The following is a 23,741-nucleotide window of genomic DNA, read 5'->3' on the forward strand; positions in this document are numbered from 1 at the left end:
TGTTTTTTGGCAGTTGAGTTTAGAAAACGAATCATTGACTGTCACTTAGAAAGTCCACTATAGTTACCGTTATGTGTTGTGGGATGTGATTGGGATCTAGCTACTGAGTAATCTGCACATTTGTACAGGTGGTACAGACTCAATTCTTCATCCTCCAAGCAATTGCATAGAGGACTATAATAGCCTATATAGCTATAGCCTAGACTTAACCCTGCTTAGTATTGAAATAGCTAGAGTTGACTATGGCCAGTAAAAAGATTGCATAAAGCTCCAAGTTTGTTGCTTTTTAGGTGAAGAGAAACTGGCTGCTGAAACGTGCTCAGGCCGTAGGTCAGAGAGAATGTCATATGTGCATTCACCATCATTAAGCAGGGGCTGTCCATCTACAAAGTCGTTCTATCTTTATACATGTTTTGATTTTATTCCTGGATAGATCAGCTGGGCACATGTCCTTCATCAAAGTAGAACGGTGAACCAGTTTCCTGGTGTCTGAAAGGTTTTCGTTATCATGCTTTTGGGCTTATCATGTTTGAGTATGAGTCTGTTTTCAACAAACTTGCCACTAATGGTAATCTATCTTTAGTATACAACAGATCCATTGATGGTATGTCAATCAGGTGAAGTGAGTTTTCCAAGGAGTTCTAATGAACTCCCAGGAGTAGCTTGATATGGGGTGAGTAGCGACCTTGCACTCGGTGTGTCAGATGGCTGCACCATAGAGCTTGTAGTGAAATTACTTGTGTGAAGATCTTTTGGCGGTTTCACATTTGAGGACGGCATATATAAATGGTTTCAGCATGTTGTAACATTGTGTTAAAGGTTTCATGCTGTTGCTTGGCTGTTTCTCTCAAAGGTCAGTTGACAATCTATTGTGACACCAAGGACTTTCAAGGTCGGTAATATCTGGATGATGTGTGTATTTATGGTAGAGGGAGTGATTGTACCATTGAAGACAACAATTTCTGTTTTCATGCAGTAAATTTTCAATTTTCATTTCTTTATTCAGTTCTGTAACTAATAGCAGTTATTTTATAATGTCCTTTGTAGTTCCTTGTCATTCTCCGCTGACACTTGTACACAGTGCAGTCATCTGCATATTGGAGACCCATGCCATCACAAAAGATAGCATATAATGTATACACAATGATTAGAAGGCGTGAGAAGGCACTCTCTTGAGAAAGTCCAATCTTGTATGATTTTGCATCATCGATGTATTTGTTTATCTTAGGCAATCTGTTTGTCTGATAACATGGACTTAACTAGATTGAGGAAGTTGCCCTTAACTCAGCTCCTTGTGTCTATAAATCACGCCTTGATGACCAACAGTGTCAAAGGCTTTTTTCAGGTTCAGAAAGTGAGCTGTGCTATGTAGCTTGCAATTTACTTGATGTCTTGCATTTGCGAGTAGTTTCAGAAGGTATGAGAGGGTGCCTCTACTCTGTCTGAACCCATACTGTACTTTTGGAATCAGAGTCTAGTGCCTTACAATTGATCGCAGTCAATTATTTTTTCTAGTGAACCGAAAACTGCACACACCTTTAAATTGTATGCGCAGTTACTGTACTAATCATGCAAAATCACATACCTAAAAGTACTTTATGTACATGTCGTCGCAATTGTGGCATAGCATATTAAGAGTTGTGTTTTCTTGAATATGTCTGGCGACACTACTAATAGTGCTCGATCAAATGTAGGAGTTTTGCTGCGGGAATTCTGATATCTTCCCCCGTACTTTCTAAATATTGACTACATCGGTGAAGGTCATAGATGAGTAAATAATGGTCATAATTTGTTTGTGAAGATTGCTTTCCTCAGCTCCAATTATATCAGTGTATAAGCAGGTTTGTGAAATGCTTGAATGTTAAAAAGCTGTTTAACTCTATTGATTAGTTACATACGATCAAGTTAAATTGTTAGAAGTTAACAGATCCTTTTACGAAAGTATTTAGCTCAAAGCTTGTTTGCTAGTTTTATTGGTCGTCTGTCGAAGGCGAGACCATTCTTTAGGTTGGTTTTAGTATTTATTGCACATTATTAAATTTTTAAATTATGTTATTGCTCAGTAATAAATAATTATTTGAAATAGTGTTTCGATAAATCCGATTAGAATCCGGAATTTGGGCCCTAAAATAATAATTATGCATCAATTTTTTCATTTTTAGAGTTTTATTAAAATGTGTTAATCGATGGGTTGTACCCAAAGATTCTTTGTCGAATTTGAAATTTTTTTCTTTTGTTAATTTGTATTGTTTACTTTCTACTTGCGTACATTACCATTCTGTACTGACTTTTAATAGTACAACTTGGTTTTGATATCGGATATACAAGTTTAGGCCTATTTATACGTTTTTAAGACTTTTCTAGAGTGAACTTTGTCAAAGTTTGGTCCAGAAAATTTTTGTTTAATACTTATTGGCTGCATTCTATGTGCATCAGAAAGCAATAAAAGGCGTTAAATTGAGATAACAATATAATTCAAGTGAAACTTGTCAACGCAGAAAAGATATTTGACAAATCTGTATGGAATGGTTTGCAGTAATATGTTACATTTGATAAATTTTAACATTTAATGTTTCAGAATACAGCAAGTCAAACACTAAATGTTGGTCGAGAAACTTTCACTTATTTTTTTTACAGCAAATGCATCTATACTTTCATACAACTGTAAAAAAGACCTTGAAACTTTAAAATAAAGTGCATGTATGGTTATCATAGAATTTATTAAACAGTTTTATACATCAGAAAATGAAGTGAAGCAAGTCACTATTGCGTATGAGTGACTGCTATTTCTTCATTTTAGATACATGTTCTGCCATACTGCATTCAGCAATCCATCAACAGAAAAATAAAAATGAGTACTAAAATAAATAGTTTGATAGATTAAATATAATAAAAAATTATATTGTAACTAGTAATTGCATTATATACATTTCATATATAAATTGTATAAATTATATAAAGTCACACTAGTAAGTTGGTGGCTCAAGTTGACATGTGGAAAGATGTATGTGTAAGTCTGGAGTGTTTAGCTGCCACACCATTCTGAGTCTTAGTCACTAACAGGTCAGGTTTGATACTCCCTCTCAAAAGGCCTATTAGGCTCGGCCCAAAATCACGTTTTAGGGGCGTTTTCAGACCATGGGGTACTGTCAGTGAATTTGCTACTTTAGGGGGTTTCCACAGCCAAGCCAGGGAAAGGGCCCATGTTTCTTAAAGCTTTTTTCACACTGGGGATACATGTGCTATAGGCTTAGAGGAAATTATTATTATAGCTTCTGAACCATATTGGATGTTTAGCGGGGCATGGAACCTGGGTGCCCCTAGGGAACTCCCAGTGTTTAGGGGGTGTATTTCAAATTGACCAACCAGGTGGTTGGAGGTACATTATCCAAGTCTTGGCCTAGCCAGGTGGATGTTTCTTTCAGAGTATCAACCCTGGGACTAACGATGCACTAATAACAAAGCTAAATCTTCATCTGCTGATGCTGAGGTCTCTTAAAGACTTTGTACATTAAAAATTCGTGGCTGTATTTTATTGTAAACATAATTTTGAGTCATTCAAGGCAAGTTACGTGATTACAATTATTCAGAACTTCAGAGTAATTATAGGCACTTGCATCTTCACTCTGGTTATAAGTCTACTTCAGTTTGCTATATTGAGTGATGCCGACTTTGAAACGTGTGACGATGGCATTTCATAGTACTGTAAATGAATTGTTTTTTTCTGACTGTGTCTAAGCTCAACTGGAGCAGCGTAAGAATTATCAAAAGATCAAAAATAAATTGTTTCTCATAACTTTGACGACTCTGCCCTTCACTTGCTCTATGTATGCTGGACAGAGCTGCCTAGCAATTGCTGGTACACAAAAGACGAGGTTACTGTCAAATCCAGGGCATAGAAGCAATGGTGTGTCAGCCATTTATGTTTTTTCTGTAGATATTAGCCTATCATCAGCAATGGTAATTTAGCCACTTAACTTAATCATGTAGAGTCTATTGAGTGTGGGTAGACCAATAGAATCGTGATGCATCCACCAAAACAAGCAATAAGTTTCTTGGCTTTGCAAAAAGAAACGGTTGAACTTGTAAAAAAAGTTTTAATGTGGATAATAATAAGTAAAGGTTATTGATCAGAGGATTAAGACTATTTTAGCACAGGCTTTTGATGAGGAGAAAGTTTGTTTTATCACACTTTTCTTGCATTTGCAATGTTTGTAGAAGTTTTAAAAGTCCTACATAGCTAATTCGGTATCAAGCTAAAGTTTTACTATTGGGATTTCATTTTGTTACTTTGCTACACCAAATCTATTATGCAGAGTATGTTGTTTATTATATTTAGGTAAGCCTAATTTAAAAGAATTCAGTTTACCTTGAACTAAAGCCAACAGAATGTCACAGGATCCACAGGCCCGTTCGGTGCTCAAGGAGGCTGTAGATGCAGTTGTCAACAGCTTTGCTAAACACACACATGGCTATGGCCGGGGTATGTCTCATGACCTATCTTAACCCTCTTAGCTCAAGATATTTTTGCTGCACAAGACTTGTAAAACTTTATATCTGGGAATCGCGTGAGGAAAAGTGTTTTAACATTTCTCGTACAGACAAAATACAGCTAAAAAAGAATTTCAATGGTGGCAACAGCATATATATGTATGTATATTTTTTACGGTATATGTATATGTATGGGGTACCAACGACATATAAATATAATATATATATTAGTGCTGGGCATGGGTAATAAAACTTGTTGAACTCGAGGGTTTATCTTCTCTTGAGTTCCGGGTAATAAAAAATTCGGAGTATTTCGGTCTTGCTGGTTCGGGTTTTGACTTGCGAGTTTTGGTACACGAATCCGTTGAGTAAAGTAGACAAAAACTTGGTCTATTGTGCCTTTAAGCACTGTTTTACAACCACCTGTTAACGCTGCTAGCATGAATATCGGTTGATAGAAAATAGTGAAAAATAATAAATAAATTGAATAGAACTATAATTGCATTTTACGTTTTAAGGTGTCTGATGTTTGAAAGTTTTAGACATGAATTTTCCAAACATCTGATCATAAAACCTGGTATCCGAAAAAATCGTTGGCTAAGAAGTACTCGTGCCCAGCACTACTAGTTACTCGATACTCTAAAAGCTCGAACGAAAAAAGGTGAGTCTAAACCCGTTGGCCAAGAAGTACTCGTGCCCAGCACTACTAGTTACTTGATACTCTAAAAACTCGAACGAAAAAAGGTGAGTCTTAACCCGTTGGCCAAGAAGTACTCGTGCCCAGCACTACTAGTTACTCGATACTCTAAAAACTCGAACGAAAAGGGGTGAGTCTAAACTCGTTGGCCAAGAAGTACTCGTGCCCAGCACTAGTATATATACATGTACATATACATAAATGCTGTTGGTATCATAAAGTACAGGCTTACACAACCCATTCACAGGTTTAACTACCTTTTCTTCAGAGGTTTTCTCATTTGTATTTTGATAGTGTAATGATTGATTGGTCTGTGACTTGACATCCATGCTTTTGTCGAGTCGAAACCTTCTATAGAAGTTCAAACATGAGTATTTAAAACCATTTTGCCAGAGTTTTTTTATTTAAAACTTTGATGAATTATCAGTATCTTAAGATGGCCCTTCGCTTAGCAAGTTTTAAATACAACTGTTTGGTAGTCAATGCTATGCGAAACTATTTGGGATTTTTAGCTTGGTTTTTATTTACCTTTGCTGTGCTTAATACAATTCAATTTGGAACAGCCAATGGTAACAAAAAAACACTGCTCAGCATTTATGTTTCTTATTAACATACATGTATATGTTAACAAGAATAACATATTAACAACAACAATATAACATGGATCAATCAATAAGAATTAGTTAATGGGTCTATCCATAATCACCATTGTTACAGTCAGAGTATAAATTTAATTATAAAATATTGGTATTGTATTTAAGATGATTTTAAATCAGATATTCTTTCAGAGCTCAACAAGCTCTTTCTAATGGTGTATAATATGTAACACTAAAGTTAATTTTTACTGAGAAAATTTTTAATTAGTGTGTCACTCGCGTTACATCAGAGAAATATGCATTTTGAAGAGCTAGTTTCTTATCCTTGAAACTCTCTGATTTGGTGGGAAGCACATTTATAAAAACTTATTTGTCTTATTTTAAAGAAGCTTGCTGACATATGCACTAAAATTCATACAGATATTAGATGGTAGTGGTGAACTACATGCTTGTAAACATGTCACCACTGTTACATCCAGTTGTCACCATCGTTACGCTTCTTATAGTCTGTAAACTTAAAAGTATTTAAATTCACTGCAATGAGATCAATATGGTATTAAAGCTAATGATTGCAATGTATATAGACAAGCATTAACTTGAAATGTTTTTTATTGGCTTCAAAGTGTAAAATATAATAATAATAATATAATAGTAATAATACATGACAAACGTGATTAAGCTCAAATAACGTCAGATAGAAAAATGAATACTGATCAAGTAATTGTGAGAATGTACCAACAGAATGTTTTAGATCATTCTGCATGCTCTAAATCTTCTGTAAAACATTACTGACCTCTTTTAGAGAGATTAGAACAAGACAGTGACTTGTCTATGTGATGAAATTCTACCCATGATATATCTTTTGTATTAACAACAAAAGTTTTTTTTTGGCTTCACTCTTTTAAAAATCTGCACTTCAGCTTCAAGGGCATCTACACTTTTTACCACTCCTACATAATGCATAGAAATTTTCTTTTCAGGCATCAATGTTAGCACAATATCACCTTCTTTCAATGTGCTTGCTAGTTGTTTGATGGGTTCGGAATTGCACTCACTTTCTAGATCAATAATTGCATGGTCATCAGGATTTATGTAAAAGTTAAAACTTTCCAATGGCATACTTTTACTTTTCGATTTCTTTTTTCTAATTATCTTTTCTCATCTTCATTGCCATCTTTTGGCAATGATAGTTCAACTGTCATGGGTAGTTTACGGACAGCCTGGGGACCTATCCTTTGGAATTACTCCAATCAATCTTTTCACAGTTTTACCGTCAGATTGCAGGTTGCCAAACTGGGAAGTGGTTGCTACAAAAAATGAATTTATACTTAATAACATTTTTTTACAAAATACTTGAAACATTAACTTAAAACATCCATAATGTACGCATATGTAGTAAAGCATTAAGTTTGTTGAAGAAAAGAAAAAAATGAATGTACATACCTGGTAATTTTACTTATAAAAGTTTTTTGCGATCTCTGTATTGCTGAATTCTAATTCTTGATTTTTCTCGAATTTCCTCCAATTGATCTTCTGAAAGTTGAGCTCTTCTTTTTGTTCTACTCTTTTGATTCCGACTAGCTTGGGCAGTCAAATATTGAGTCTATTGTTTTAAATTTCGACGTATTTTGTTATGATATTTATGCATCTGCTCTGCAGATGTTGTCTTGTCCATGTTGAAAGCAGAAATGACCAGCAGACTTTCAACCTAACAATATTCTGTTTCAAGCACTTGTAACAAGTTACTCCATAAGTAGATTTGATTAAATTTTGAACCATTCTCAGTATCGGAGTCGCAAGTCTTAGTAATAATTTTGAAAGGTAGCAACCGTTTGCTAACTTGCTTGAAGAAGCTTGTTAAGTTCCCACAATGGCTTAAATTTACAATAGAATGAGTAACTCGTACATGAAAACATCAACAACACCACAAATTACTGTTAAATGTGAAATTCACTCAAATTAATCCTATAATCATATGAGTTGAGGGGTGTAACAATGGTGACAGTGTAACAGCAGTGACGCAAATTTCAGAAAATGTGCAACTTTGAGCAAAACTGAAATTAGTTAAAGGTACAGCATACAAAGTTAGCGTTGAAAACAAATTACTACTAATTTTGAACTAATAATACAAGTGTAGCAGAAACTTATTGATGTTTCCTGTCACCATTGTTACTCAAAACATGCCAACTTATAAAAGAGCCCACACCAATAGATTAGTGCACACAATACCAATTTATGCATTAATGGGCAACAAAGCAATGGTGAAATCCATTACAACTAAATATTTGTGTTCAGAGTAATATGTACACCGTGTACAAGCATCTCTATCTTGCCATTATGGCTATAAAGTATTTTGTGCATATACACTAACTTCAGCAAGCTATTAAGACATGATAGAGGAGCACTACCTCCACAATTCTTTTCTATTTTAGGGTTTGGTATGTTTATTTCATACGTGAAGCATTATTTTAATGAAACTAATGTTTTGAAATTTTGTCAAAAAATCCATTTATTTATGGATAGACCCTAATAACAAAAAACTCAAGAAATCATTGCTAGAAATCATTGCTATTGGCTGTTAGGCCATGACATGTTGCCTCAACTCACTTTACTACCAGTAAATGTCACTTGCTTTTAACACATGAGATTTTTGTGGCAAACCGTTTGAAAGTTTTAACTTATTTACCGAAACAAGCCTTGACACAGGCTTGTAACGGCTGTGCATGTCAGCTTATAATCATAAGTCATCCAACTTTGTGTTGGCAGTTAAGACTGGCCTCGGCAGCGGCTGACTTGCCTGAGACTGCAGGTGAAGACATTGATGAGATTTGCTTTGCATGACAGTGTTCTTGAAGGCTTGTAGCATGAGTCGTCTTATATTGCCTCAAGCACTATAATAGCTGATAGGCAAGGTATATGTCTCAACCATTGCTGAGACTTCTGAACTGAAGACAGGGCTACAGAGATATATCTATTCTACCAAGTCTCCTTCTGCTGAGTAAATATAGCTTGGTTGAACTTGATGCTTACCATGTTGATAAAGCACACAAGTGTGGTACATGTGTGTACCACATGTACCACCACACACATGATTGTTTTTGGTAGTCAGTATTCCCAAAGAAAGAAATGGCTGATCAAGCTTTGACATACGCTGATGGAAGTTCTTTTTCAGGGTAATTGATAATTGAACACTGGAATATTTATGTATTCTTTAAAAACAGTGTCCTGACACGAGTAAACAAACGTAGATAAGCACTAGGCAGGCCTTCACTTGATTCTATCTATAGCTTAGCGATGTCAGGTGAATACAACATAAACATGGCTGCCTCGTAGCCAGTCGTGTAGAGAATTGTGATAATTCACTTAATGACGAAGGAAAGCTGGCTGTGAGAAAAAAAACTTGTGTGTGGCTGTTCATTCAGAAATAGAAAAATATTGCACCTTAAAACATCTAAATTTGTAAACTGGATGTTTGGCATTTACCTAGAATAAGGCTGGTTTTTACATTCTACTCGCTATTGCTGTATATGGTTGGCTACTATATTATATTATTCTACTTGCTATCGCTGTATACGGTTGGCTACTATATTATATTATTCTACTTGCTATCGCTGTATATGGTTGGCCAGAACAAATAACTCTTGCAGTAGAATCAGTCAGAAGGTAAATTCACCTCTTGAACTATCTTAAACCATAACTGTCACGAACAACTTTTATCGTATTTTTTAGGTAAATTAGACACGCTGATTCCGATTTTGTACTCAAAATAAAGATTAGTCCACTAACCTTCAAAGTCATTTAAACTTTTTTAAAGCGTTTCAATATCCGTTTCAAAAACAACACAATCGGCATTACAAGCTCCGCCCATAAATATGTGACGAAACCTAGCTTTTTCAGAAACGGAAGTTGGGAATGTTTAGTCCGATTTAGAATAATAGAGATGGGTGTCTTAAAACCCATTGTTATCTAAATCCAGCCTGTAAAATAGTTTCAGTTTTTTATGAAACGGATATAAACTATTTAAAATTGCTCGCAGCTTGTTACATGACGTTTAAATGGGCTGGACGCCGAGAAAAATGAGCTCAAAAAGCGCGGTTTTATCACGAGCTAGCGTTGTTATTGCGCTTTTTAAATATGCAATGCTAAATAGCTTATCTACCTTTCAGAAAAGACTGATATTATTTTTAAGGCTGAATTTAGATATTAATGGATTTTAAAACACCCATCTCTATTATTCTAAATCGGTCTAAACATCCCTACGTAACTTCTGTTCCTAAAAAGCTAGGTTACGTCAAGTATTTATGGGCGGAGCTTGTTATGCCGATCGTGTTGTTTTCGAGACCGATATTAAAACGCTATAAAAAGTTCTTCATTACTCTGAAAGTTAGTGGCCTAATCTTTATTTTGATTACAAAATCAGAATCAGCATGTCTGATTTACCTAGTAAATATGATAAAAGTTGTTCGTGGCAGTTATGGTTTAAATATAAGTTCAAGACTAAATATGTTTTTATTGTGCGGATTGGGAGTTGTGCACACTTTGCGTTTCCATGTGATAAGAGTTCCAATTCACATGATGCGGATTAAGAGGGCGTTTTGTTAAAAAAAGGAATACTATAGAGGTTGTAGTGGCGCACTCCTGCATCACTTACCAGCACACTTTCAAAATAGGAATGACTGAAATCTGGAAAATGTTCAAAATGGAATAGTTTGAGTGTCATAAAACATTCGATAAAACTTGCGAGTAAGAAAACACTTGATTTGCCATTTCTATATTGTGAATGATGCAAACTTGCAGATTAACCGCATCATGCAAACATAATGACATCATCAGTTGATGTCAGCTTTCTTTGAGCCTTTACTGGTGGTACTTGTCGGTAAGTTTAATACATGGTGAACACTAGTAAGCATTGTGGGCCGGCTTGCTCATTTACATGTACAGACAGATTCCTTTGTCGTCCTCTCTCGATGAAATATAACAAATTGGCAATATGACAGACTTCAGAGTTTTCTAGCTTTTGCTTCTCTCTTTTTTCATTGTGTCCATGCTCGACCCTACCTAAAATTTGTGTGATTAACTGCTGGCAGCTTGAGTACCTCATTCATTATCTTGGCTTCTTTTCAATATGTCAAATTGATTTAGCCTGTCATACTCAGTGTACCCGATGAGGTAATACTCACACTGAACATGTAAGTGAAGCCAGCTACAGTTTCACATGGCATTTCTAACTAGGAATTATAATAGTGGAATCGGAGTCAAACATATGGCTTGAAAATATTAAAATATATATAAAATATATTAAATATGTCGCAACAGTATATTGGAAAGTCAAATGGATAACCCAATGAACAGTTCAATACAATTATGTAACGTACTTTTCGGACTATTAGCCGCTACTTTTTTCTGATGATTTGAGCCATGCGGCTTATATAAGGGTGCGGCTATTCTGTGGCTTTTTCTTTCACCGCTAAGGCGCATTAACCAGAATCTCCGGTTAGCACGCCTTTAGCGGAGAAAGAAAAAACGAAACAATGCCTAACAGTACTGTTCCGTTAGACACTAGCTTAAAAAGCGTCGTATTAACTAGAATACGAAACAGTGCCGTTTCGTATTTAAACAGGCACTGTTTAAATACGAAACGGTGTTTTGTATTGTTCCGTTTTAAACAGGAAAGTTGCTGCCGTGTTAAAAAGCACCGTCCTGAGTTCTGCGGCCTATACAAAGGTGCGGCTTATGTATTGTTTTATTATCGTCTTTTGGAAAATAAAGCAGATGCGGCTTATATAGGGGTGTGGTTTATAGTCCGAAAAGTACGGTATTTATTAACATTTATTACTAGTCAAATTTTCAACAGAGGATCCGCTGACTACTTTAATACTTGAAGTTGATGTAGGTCTTCTCTTCTCGTTTATAGTAAATGTGGTGGAAGCCTTGCAAGAGTTCTGGCAAATGAAGATCCAAAGAGGGTGTGATTTAAAAAATGGTGCTCTGGTCGTGTACGAATCTCACCCGTCAGCTTCTCCACCTTATGTCTGTTTCGTCACTCTTCCAGGAGGAAGTTGCTTTGGTAGCTTTCAGGTAATTATAGCCTGTATTCCTAACTCGAGAGGTTCAGTTTATGAAGAGTGCTGCTCACCCTCAACTACTAACACTAATAACGCGAGAGCGATTATAAAAATTAAAGGTTTATTTGAAATACAGTCATACCTCAACATACAAGTGCCCCAACATAGGAAAAAATTGAAATACGAGGAAAATTCTGAGCAAATTTTTGCCTTCAGATGCAAGACAATTTTGAGATACAAGCATATGAAATGGTTCGCAATACAGCCGCTACACGGCTGAGTATGCGAGACAGCGCTTGTAAGACAGCATTGCTCAGTCTTTCTCGTCGAATCGGTTTAAAGAGCTTCTAAAAAGGTTGACTAAAAGTGAAGGTGAAAGCGAGTCTAAAAGGAAGACGAAAAGAGCAAAACCGAAAGGACAAAGAAATGAAAACGAAAATGGAATTAAGTTTAGTGTAAGATTAGAACTTATTAAGTGAGTGCCTAGTAAGCTCAATTCATTCAAGTTAAGTTTAATGTTTACATTATGTTACGTAGTGTCACAAAAAGTGTAGCGTACCTGTTGCTGTGAAATCTCACATTGTCATTAGCCACTACATCTGTCTCGAAGGACTCCATGCTGTACTATGCGTGATAATGTTACATTTTATTGCAGATCATAAGCACTAGATAGGTATTTGTTACATTGTGAGTGTCAGTCGTGAATTAGAGTAATAAAAAACTCATTTTTCTCATCGAAATGTTCTGTTTCAGGTGGTTTTTTAGAGAGTGGACACGGATTAATTTATATTTAGTGATTTGATATAAAAAAAATTGATTTGAGATGCGAGAGAATTGACATGTGATCTCGGTCCAGAACGCATAAAGCTCATATGTCGAGGTGTGACAATAAAACATAAATACACATACTGTTATAAATTTAAACATGCTAACGGTTAACATCAAATAAAATTTAAACATGTTTTATTATCTCATTCATTATTTTAAATACGAGTGTTGGGAGGCCATTTAAGAAACTATGTTTGAACTTTTAAAATGTGCTGAAGGAAATTTTATAAATGAGAATCAAAATTTTTAATTCTCACTTGTTTATATGGAATAAGATAACAATATCTATTGAATAGCCTCTGTGGCTTCTCAATTATTAGCCGGTTTTAGCCATTTATTGGCCTGCAAAAAAATTCACATTGCGCATTTTTTGCCAGGAAAGAATGATGATGGACACACCATGACTAGAGTTTTTGTAAAATTGGAGGCGCTATCTTTTCTGAGTTTTTAAAAACAAAGTAAAAAAAATCTTTAAAATAGGGATTATCGCAATGCTGGCTTTGTTCTGCGTGTGCAGTCAAGTTTTGTCTTCAAGTGCTTGTATTTTCCTACAATATAGTTTCATTGCATTGCCATCGGGTAAATAAACACACTTTGGTCAAATTACACAAAACATAGGAGTAGGTATGGTTTAAGGGTCAAAAGGTTAAACCATCATTTCTTATTGCTTCTAATGATGAGAAGATACTCTCCCATTTCTGTCCAACACTGCAGGATTAAACATAGCTTTGTGCCCATTAAGTTGTCTCATCTAGCTAAAATTGACTTCTTGTTAAGGCAGTTCTCTTGCTCATAAATTGTCTACTTATAACATATAACAATTAGAGTTAGAGGAAGAAAATTAGTCGTTTTATATGCGGGTAATCCTTCGCTATATCACGGCTCATCCTTTCTAGCTGCAGGACTTCTGTGGGTAAACATATTCATTAAAAATTCCAGAAAATGAATACTGTACAATACATGTTTCCTATTATCTGGCCCTGTGAGATCCTCCGCTATTGTCATTACGCTAGCAGCCTTGGCAGCTCACTATTTTCCTGTTAGTATTTGTGAAATGTGCAAGTGCAATGCCCTTGAGACGCCCTTCAAAATCGTCTAATGAACTTGAGAATAAGAAAACAACGGAAATGCTTTAAATGATTAATAAAATATTTTATATAATAATATAGTTTATTAGATATGAGTTTATTAGTTTCTATATAGCCGATTTTCCTGATCAACCGAGGCACCAGTCCCTACACAATCCCTCACCCGAAAAGTAAAGGATTACTATTTACAGTTATCTTTTTACAATTAGCGTAAAGTTTTACTGAGACGATTACAGGTCTATCGATTAGAGGTCTATCGATTACAGGTCTATCGATTTGAGGTCTATCGATTACAGGTCTATCGATTAGAGGTCTATCGATTACAGGTCTATCGATTACAGGTCTATCGATTACAGGTCTATCGATTACAGGTCTATCGATTAGAGGTCTATCGATTACAGGTCTATCGATTACAGGTCTATCGATTACAGGTCTATCGATTACAGGTCTATCGATTAGAGGTCTATCGATTAGAGGTCTATCGATTACAGGTCTATCGATTACAGGTCTATCGATTAGAGGTCTATCGATTACAGGTCTATCAATTACAGGTCTATCGATTAGAGGTCTATCGATTACAGGTCTATCGATTACAGGTCTATCGATTAGAGGTCTATCGATTACAGGTCTATCAATTACAGGTCTATCGATTAGAGGTCTATCGATTACAGGTCTATCGATTACAGGTCTATCGATTTGGAGCAGTTAATGGAGATTTTTTGTAGTTGAAGCAATTTATATGGTATTTGTTCATGTATCATTGAAGGTGAACTGACCAGAAGCAAAATTACTTTGACTAGCTCTATTTCATCAGGCTTGGTAAGACGCAATGGAGTTGTTTAACACATTCATTTCGTGGGGAACATAACTCCCGATTGCTACACATGAATGATTAGTTTTAGGCTGTATAATTGTTATCTTTTTATATAAAACTAGCTGTGCTACTCGGCGTTGCCCGGGCAATAAAAAAGTCTTGGACAGAAAATTGATTTGTATTTAATATATAACAACATTTCCAAATTTAACTTTTAAACTACATTTCATGAGAGAAGTGTTTTGTGTAGTTGAAATAAATTAAGAGAAAAATAAAAACAACTGTAAAAGTTTTAAAACTTTGTCAAACAACAATAACTTTCAAGCATTTAGCCTGGCACATTGCTAATGGAAAATTCTAGTAAGCTGCTTAATAAGATAGGCTTCTAATGACAGTAAGTCATGACTTTGCGTCTGCGTTGTTGTCCAACTACAGCTATTCTAATAATTGCTATAGCCAGACAATCAAACCTAGAATACACATACAGACATACATTGAGAGACATATATATAGAAGATAGATAAAAAAGTCAAATCTGATCAAAAAATTGATGTATTTGCTGTCTATTGAAACATCTGAACATTTAATGGTAATTCTTATTAACCCACTTTATACCTCTTGTTCTCCTTCTTGTAGGACTGTCCCACTAAAGCAGAGGCGAGAAGAAGTGCTGCCAAGATTGCACTCATGAACTCTGTGTTCAACGAACACCCGTCTCGCAAGATCAGTGATGACTTTGTTGAAAAAGCTGTAGCCGAAGCCTTGCAATCATTTCAGGTTGGATGTTTATTAGGCATTACAATCCAAAAAAATTCGTGCGCACAAATGGAATCATTTCATAAAAATGCTAATGGTTCTTTCAGAGTTGTCTTCTTTGGTCATTGTATTGCTTAAAAGAAGACAACTATTAATTTTTGTATGTACTTAGTTTTAAAGTTGAACCCTTGTCGATAGGAGTATTATTTTTATTAGCTGATGATGCGATAATAAGCAGCAAAATATCGTCACAGACAGGTTCTAGCTGTAGTAGTAACTACTATCTGGTATGCTAGCTTGTCACTCATTCTCCCCTATATCCACTCTACACTATGCTTTGGGTTATTTCAATGCCTGTTCTGTAACAGTGAGTCCGAGTCCCTGTACAAATTTGTTACAGCAGATGAAGTAGCTCAACGGTTAGAGAACCAACCAGCTTTTAGCAAAGGTTCCACTCAAATGCAACCCTTATTAGCCTGCTGCGTTTACAAGTAGCAGATTCTAGCAAATTAACAAGGAAGGTGTATACGCAAACCTACTTGGAATGCATGAGGCTGTGTTGTAGTATGTGTTTAAGATGAGCATAGACAAATGTTATTTCAGTTAAACTAGTCAGAATTTTGGAATTTTTATCTTCCTGAGCTGCAAGCAACAGTCGAATCACAATGTAAGGTTCAGCATGTCATTGATAGACCAAAGTAGACTACACCTGCGTTTCTTCCTACTCATTTGTATAAGGATATTAAAATTTCTGATATTTTTCAACTCATGAAGAAATAAATTTATTTAGGAGTCTCATGCCATACTCAATTATGGGCAACAATTTTACGTCAAATTAAATCTGTACTGCTTTCGTAAAGCCAGTCAGGTAAGTGCTGGCCCGTTATTATCATCGTAGAACAGTTAACTCCTGCTTATTCCATTAGTTTTCCTTCTTACTGCTCACGACACACAAAAGCGGTTGGATTGAAACAAAAACCCAAACATTAGGCTAATTGAGATAGCCAGAGGTCATAACTCACGGAGATTTGTAATAATGAAAGAGCATCGTGGTCATTATCTAACAAAATACGCCCAGTTTGAGCCACCGTCGATGATTGCTGCATTGTTGTTTGCTGCTAGCATGACAATGTCGCTGTCAAGTGCACTTAGTTTATATCAGCATGTTTTCCATGAAGGCTTACTTAGTGCACCAATCTTCTTCACCCCCTTAACCTCTCTGTCTGCTTCCGTAAACCTGAATAAATAGCTAAAACATTTAGTTCTACACCGCCTAGTTTCTAGAGAGATCTCATGTCTACTGGAAACTTACAAAGTTTAGAAACTAAATCTAAAAAATACCAAACAGGAAACCAAGTTTTACCGGGTTAGACTTAGCTTTGCTCAAGCCAGTTTTATACTAATATAGGATGTCATGCCGAGCAGCATAATCATTATTATTATTTGTGAGCTGCCACAAGTGGAATTATTCAGCCCTGTGTAGTAGCAGATACTGTTAGTCATATTTGTATTCAGTTTTTGCTAGCTATAGTTAGGACATGGTAGTTGCGGTAATTAACCGCTAAAGCTGTTGTTAGTTGTTTTTATGAACTGCTACACTTGTTGTTGTTGTTGTTGTTAGTTGCAGTTAAGACCTGCTACAGTTGTTGGTAGTTGTAATTACGATCGACCACAGCCATTGTTACTTGTAATAATGATCGACCACAGCCATTGTTAGTTGTGTTAATGGTTGACCACAGTTGTTGTTAGTTGTGTTTATGAACTGCTACAGTTGTTGTTAGTTGCAGTTAAGACCTGCTACACTTGTTGGTAGTTGTAATTATGATCGACCACAGCCATTGTTACTTGTAATTATGATCGACCACAGCTGTTGTTACTTGTGTTTATGGTTGAGCACAGTTGTTGTTAGTTGTGTTTATGAACTGCTACAGTTGTTGTTAGTTGTGTTTATGAACTGCTACAGTTGTTGCTATTAGTTTTAGTTATGATCTCCTACAGTTCTGAGCTGCGGTTATGATCTTTCACAGGTGTTTGTTGTTATTATGATCTGGTGTAATTGTTAGCTGTAGCTCTAGTAGGTCAGCTCGGCCTCATGCCACTTGAAAGACTACTTAGTCTCTCGGTGCTAATGACGATATAGAAGATGCTGATTAGTCAGCATCCAACTGAACTAAGCCGTTGTCCTTTATTCAGTATCCAGCTACATTAATTGGGTGAGCTGGTCTTATATACATGACCACTTGATGGTTTGTGCTTGAGTGTTACATGCTATTTCATACCTTCTCAAATGCTTTCAAGTCTGATTGCCTCTGCACCAGCGGTGCGACTGCTCGAATCCGCGCAGCCGGCAGATCAGAGGTCCTACAACTAGCTTGTTCACTGACTCTCATACAAACAGTTGAGAGGCTTTGTAATTAGTTTGACTATGGTCCTGATGTAGCTTTGTAGACTACGGTCTAAGGTAGCTTGGTGGACTACATAATATCCAGATGTAGCTTTGTAAACTGCGGCCTTGATGTAGCTTTCTAGACTGCGGTCCTGACGTAGCTTTGTAGACTACGGTCTGAGGTAGCTTGGTAGACTACATAACATCCAGATGTAGCTTTGTAAACTGCGGCCTTGATGTAGCTTTCTAGACTACGGTCCTGATGTAGTTTTGTAAACTACGGTCTGAGGTAGCTTGGTAGACTACATAACATCCTGATGTTGCTTTGTAAACTGCGGCCTCGATGTAGCTTTCTAGACTACGGTCCTGATGTAGCTTTGTAAACTACGGTCTGAGGTAGCTTGGTAGACTACATAACATCCTGATGTAGCTTTGTAAACTGTGGCCTCGATGTAGCTTTCTAGACTACGGTCCTGATGTAGCTTTGTAGACTATGGTCTTGATGTAGTTTTGTAGACTATGGTCCTGATGTAGCTTTGTAGACTACATAGAGTCCTGATGTAGTTTTGTATACTACGGTCCTGATGTAGTTTTGTAGACTACGGTCCTGATGTAGTTTTGTAGACTGTGGTTTTAATGTAGCTTTGTAGACTACGTAAAGTCCTGATGTAGCTTTGTTGACTACGGTCCTGATGTAGCTTTGTAAACTGCGGTTCTGATGTAGCTTTCTAGACTACGGTCCGAATGTAGCTTTCTAGACTACGGTCCTGATGTAGCTTTCTAGACTACGGTCCTGATGTAGCTTTCTAGACTACGGTCCTGATGTAGCTTTGTAGACTACGGTCCTGATGTAGCTTTGTAGACTACGGTCCTGATGTAGCTTTGTAGACTACATAGAGTCCTAATGTAGCTTTGTAGACTACATAGTGTTCTGATGTAGCTTTGTAGACTACATAGAGTCCTGATGTAGCTTTCTAGACTACATAGAGTCCTGATGTAGCTTTCTAGACTACATAGAGTCCTGATGTAGCTTTCTAGACTACGGTCTTGATGTAGCTTTGTAGACTACATAGAGTCCTGATGTAGCTTTGTAGACTACATAGAGTCCTGATGTAGCTTTGTAGACTACATAGAGTCCTGATGTAGCTTTGTAGACTACATAGAGTCCTGATGTAGCTTTGTAGACTACATAGAGTCCTGATGTAGCTTTCTAGACTACGTAGCTTCCTGATGTAGTTTTCTAGACTACAGTCCTGATGTAGCTTTGTATTATTGGCTTCAACTACCTGGTTTCTTCATATAACATAGTATGTTAGCCAAGAGGCTGGTCCTGGAGTTGATACAACATAGTATGTTAGCCAAGAGGCTGGTCCTGGAGTTGATATAACATAGTGTGTTAGCCAAGAGGCTGGTCCTGGAGTTGATATAACATAGTATGTTAACCAAGAGGCTGGTCCTAGAGTTGATATAACATACTATGTTAGCCAAGAGGCTGGTCCTGGAGTTGATATAACATAGTATGTTAACCAAGAGGCTGGTCCTTGAGTTGATATAACATAGTATGTTAACCAAGAGGCTGGTCCTGGAGTTGATATAACATAGTATGTTAACCAAGAGGCTGGTCCTGGAGTTGATATAACACAGTATGTTAGCCAAGAGGCTGGTCCTGGAGTTGATATAACATAGTATGTTAACCAAGAGGCTGGTCCTGGAGTTGATATAACACAGTATGTTAGCCAAGAGGCTGGTCCTGGAGTTGATATAACATAGGCTGGTAGGAAATTATTGTTCAATACTGAAGATTGAATAGATGGTCAGCCACTCTCATTTTTTGTCACTCACTCTCCATCATTTCAATTACGGCTTTACTATTTAAAAAAACATCGGAGAATTTTAGTGCTAACTCCTGCATGAAAATATAGAAATAAGTGAGTGCGCTTTAGAATTTTAATATGGCAATTTCTTCAGGACTTTGTGAGTGTTTCTGTTGATATAAGCGAAAATTTGATAAAACTTTCACAGCTTTGTACCTCCTTTTTTTCCTGCAGAGTTCAGTTAAATTTGGGCTGTGTTTTCGTGGTGTTTCATTGCCTTGTATATCATCGCACACGATTAGTACGTAGCCTCCTTTTTTACCTGCTAGGCTCAGTTAATTTCGGTCTGTGTTTTTGCGATGTATCATTGCGTTGTATATTCTTGCACACGGTCAGTATGTGATGTAAAAGCCATCGCTATCAAAAATCGTGAATGTCTATTTATAGTTTAACCTTATATTGTCTATCATACCTTTTAATAGCTTTCTCAAACTTAGGTATAATTTCTATTAATTTGCACTTTAAAATGGCTGCTTGATAAACAATTGCTCAGTGAACAGTCGATCATAAGCCGCTTATTATAGCCCATTCTCGGCTCGCATCCATTACTTTCTAAACGTGAGTTGTTCACCTTTGTCACTAACGTCTGCGCTTTCGTCCTTATAATTTACTATTGCAACGCTGGCTCACTAGCTAACGCCGTGTCCCAAATTGGTGTTGTTTTTCAGCAGCCTGTTTTCTCAGATGTATACGCTGCAATAGCAAAAGTTTAGGTCCTGCAGCGTGATATTGTGAAAGTCGTGATAGGCTTCTTATGATGACTCATTTTAGCATCGCTATTATTTGGCCTCAATAAAGTCTTGCTCAAAGCTGCGAAGCAGTTTTCGTGCTGAAAGCCATGCTGATTATAATGGACTCACTACTGCTATCCATGCCGTAGAGGCAGATGCTTACTCCATTCATGCTGTAGTGGCTAATTATTATTCCTTCTTTATCATCGGAGTTTGAACGTTTCGTAGTTTTGCAATAACGGTTAGTTTGGAGAGAGATGATGGAAACGGGGTTACGGTATTGGAAGCATTAATATATTTGAGAGAAATAACAAAATTATGATTACAGGGAACAAGGGAAGAGGCAGAAAATCCATCTACCGGCATCGGGGCATTCAAATTCATGCTTCAGTCAAACAGAGGCCGAACCATGCTGGAGTTTCAGGAACTCATGACAGTCTTCCAGCTCTTACACTGGAATGGCAGTTTGAAAGCGATGAGGGATCGTAACTGCTCACGACAGGAAGTGCTCGCGCACTATTCAGATAGAGCATTGGATGATGACATGAGATCGCAGGTAGGCCTATGCCACGTCAGCAATTAGTTGAGCCAACTTACTGCTACAGCGAGTTGCCCCGCTTCTCCTAGCTGCTGTTCTCCAAAACTGCCGCTGTCAGTTTTCATGAATTTGAATTTTCATACAATGTAAATAGCTTAAAAAGGCTAGTGCTAGAGCTACTAGTATTTCAGTCCATGTCAAGAACTCACGCATTACCGTCTGCGTTGTAAAGCTTTTGTGCATTTTATATTCGACTCTGTCAATATTTAAGTTAATGTAAATATTTGGTAAAAAACTTAAATGTGCTTGGTTGAAGGGCCATTGCCTGGCTGTATGGCGTTAACTGCAATGGCCGCCATTTTATTTTTTTAAATATACGCTGTTTGACAGTTCACTCAAGGGCTGGTAGTTGTTGAGTCATAGTTTTTTTCGAATAAATTGTCAAAGTGTTGATGTTGATTTTAGTGTCTACGATTGTACATTACCATTTTGTTGTTTGCGATTGTACATTTGCAATGATGTCTCTATCGAACACGCAGTATTTTATCTTTGATGTTTGCCATGTTTTCATTAGTTCTTTTTTGTTATTGATGACATTCTTAAAAAGTCGGTAAAAATGAACTGAAATAATAATAATCTAAGTTTAAAACCGGCCAGTTAAAAAGAAATGTTGATTTTTGGTTCCAAACATCGTGGAAACATGAGATGCGATTTGAAATTGAACACGTTTGTTGGTTTTAGCTCCGTTTTAGCTGGGCATTGCAGGAGCCCACTATATTACAACTTGGAATGCCTAGCTAGGCAATGATGCACCTATGAATATTTAAATAAAATACACTGTTAATTATCATATTTATGATCCTAACTTTCACTAGTTCATGTCTTTTCAATTTTCATTCAATAGTTCATTTCTCCAAATTGTTATTTGTGTCTAAGTTGTTCTAATGGTCTGCTTTTTACCAAATAATTTACTTTGATAGTACATCATATATGATAACTCTACCTCCGCTTCCCGCAATATATTCTAATCCTTTTCAACTACGAGGGCATCTCAAAGAAGGATAAGCCCTCAAACTGGAAGACTCCTTGTCAGTACTAATTACTTGCTTGAACCTTGTGAATCAATAGAAACACGCCTGCATCGCTGCGCCTTTCTCTTGCCAGGTTCGAAGAGAACTTATGTGATCAGAGAATCTACAAAGAGAATCAGCTTTATGTTATGGACTTTCACTACCTTTGTAGATGGCGTTGGACTGGATTTCGAGAGAACAAGAACATTCTGGAATAATTTCGCAAGAATTGGAAATTTCACAGAAGGAACTGCAGACAGCGAGATTGGCCGGAAGAGAGCTAAGGTTTCCGAAAGAAAAGAGGGACATCCTTCAGCTCGCCCTCACTCAGATACAAAATAATGAGACCATGGCATGAATCTCTGACCAACTAAAGCAAAACTTTTCATTATTCAACTGCTTATATATCTACGTCTATTTGATTCAATTGATCTGATCATCATGACATGTCACATGTCATGTCACATGACAAGTCACTGCTCGCGTCTTCTCTCCTTTTAGAATTAGCTGCTTTATGATTGGCGATTGCTTACTTATTTCTGCATTACCAGAAGTATATGGTGCAGATCTTTAAGTTTTTCTGTAATACAAGTGTCATGACCTAAAGTTTTAATATTTAGTTACGTGGCATGGTTTTAGAAACAGTCAATGTGAACACATTTACACTTTTGATTTTACTTATTATAAAACAGTTTATTTCGCCACTTTTGCTTTTTGCACTTTTTAATCATGAAGTTATACATTATATTTTGTGACCAGGACATGACCCCTAAGTTTTCCATATCTATAAAACTTATTATACACTTTGTGCACTGCCTATCACTTTCGGCATATCACGTGTGGACATTGAATGCACTTTTTCTCACTTTCATTGCATAGCTCATGATCCTCGAGCTCATTTTGTGTCAATTTAAAGGAAGTAGTTTCATATGGTTTGACACGCTCTTGTATTATATTAGTGTCACGTTAATATTCATAATATAAAATTGAGATGCTCTTTGGTAATTTTACTTTATTACAAATAATCTAATTTTACAAAAGCCATACTACAGTGGACTTGTGCAGTTCGTTAATGGAATGCGTGTGGCATTGTTTTGCGGCAGCACACAGGCTGACATTGGCAGCATTAGCCAGATTATAAATTGGTAGCAGTAAGTTAGGATTACTCCCTTCTACATTTACAAATTAGCCCACTGCTCGTGGCTGTTATTAATAGCCTAGTGTGCTGTGCGTGTAGAGATAAACTTGCCCGCCGGAGTCTGTTATAAACTGTGTGTATTTATTTGACATTTTGTGTGTTTGCACAGACCAACAAGAGTAGCAGCGTTGCTATAGGCAATCGCTTTAATGCATTATCATTCCATTCTTTTTTCATAATTCGGTATGTAGGCTTTATATTATGATTCCTGTGAAAAGTAATGCGACGCTGTTGACCCGCTATAGACCTTAGCCGAATAGCGGGTTTTTGTCAATGTTCATAGACAAAGCACCATCTGCCTTTTTTGAACATAATCTCATTGTCTATGCTCATAACCCTCGCATTATACGCCCTGTTTGGATCTCATTTCACAGCAATAGCCGAGTCTGCATTCTCGTCTTGTTATTTTTTGTGAGTAATTAGTCGTTGGGCTATTGTCTAGAAAGCTTGACTCGGGCTTGCCATTAATTGTTATGGGGCAGTGTTAGCCAACACCATTTGTTATACATGTAAAGTTATACCCATTAGTAAATATTTGCTAACCTTCACAAACAAAGCATCTCTCCGCAAAAATATGTTTGCTCACAGAGCAAAATTGCTTTTAAATAT

At 36.6% G+C, this 23,741-nt stretch overlaps 1 protein-coding gene across 2 annotated transcripts; it reads left to right on the forward strand.

The window, feature by feature from the left end:
• Positions 1-1,740: 1,740 nt before the first annotated feature.
• LOC137400318 (LIX1-like protein) lies at positions 1,741-22,931 on the forward strand. 2 transcript variants are annotated; one of them, XM_068086651.1, is made up of 6 exons: positions 1,741-1,841; positions 4,340-4,483; positions 11,699-11,862; positions 15,216-15,356; positions 20,655-20,882; positions 22,107-22,931. In XM_068086651.1, the coding sequence occupies exons 2-6, from the start codon at positions 4,390-4,392 to the stop codon at positions 22,290-22,292; spliced, it is 813 nt and encodes a 270-aa protein (XP_067942752.1). In that variant the 5' UTR covers positions 1,741-1,841; positions 4,340-4,389; the 3' UTR covers positions 22,293-22,931. The 2 variants fall into 2 exon arrangements, with proteins under 2 accessions (XP_067942752.1, XP_067942759.1); XM_068086658.1 differs by lacking the exon at positions 1,741-1,841 and adding an exon at positions 1,970-2,007.
• The last annotated feature ends 810 nt before the right edge of the window (positions 22,932-23,741 follow it).

This window comes from Watersipora subatra, chromosome 1 (assembly GCF_963576615.1).
Source record: "Watersipora subatra chromosome 1, tzWatSuba1.1, whole genome shotgun sequence".
NCBI classification, from domain to species: Eukaryota; Metazoa; Bryozoa; class Gymnolaemata; order Cheilostomatida; family Watersiporidae; genus Watersipora; species Watersipora subatra.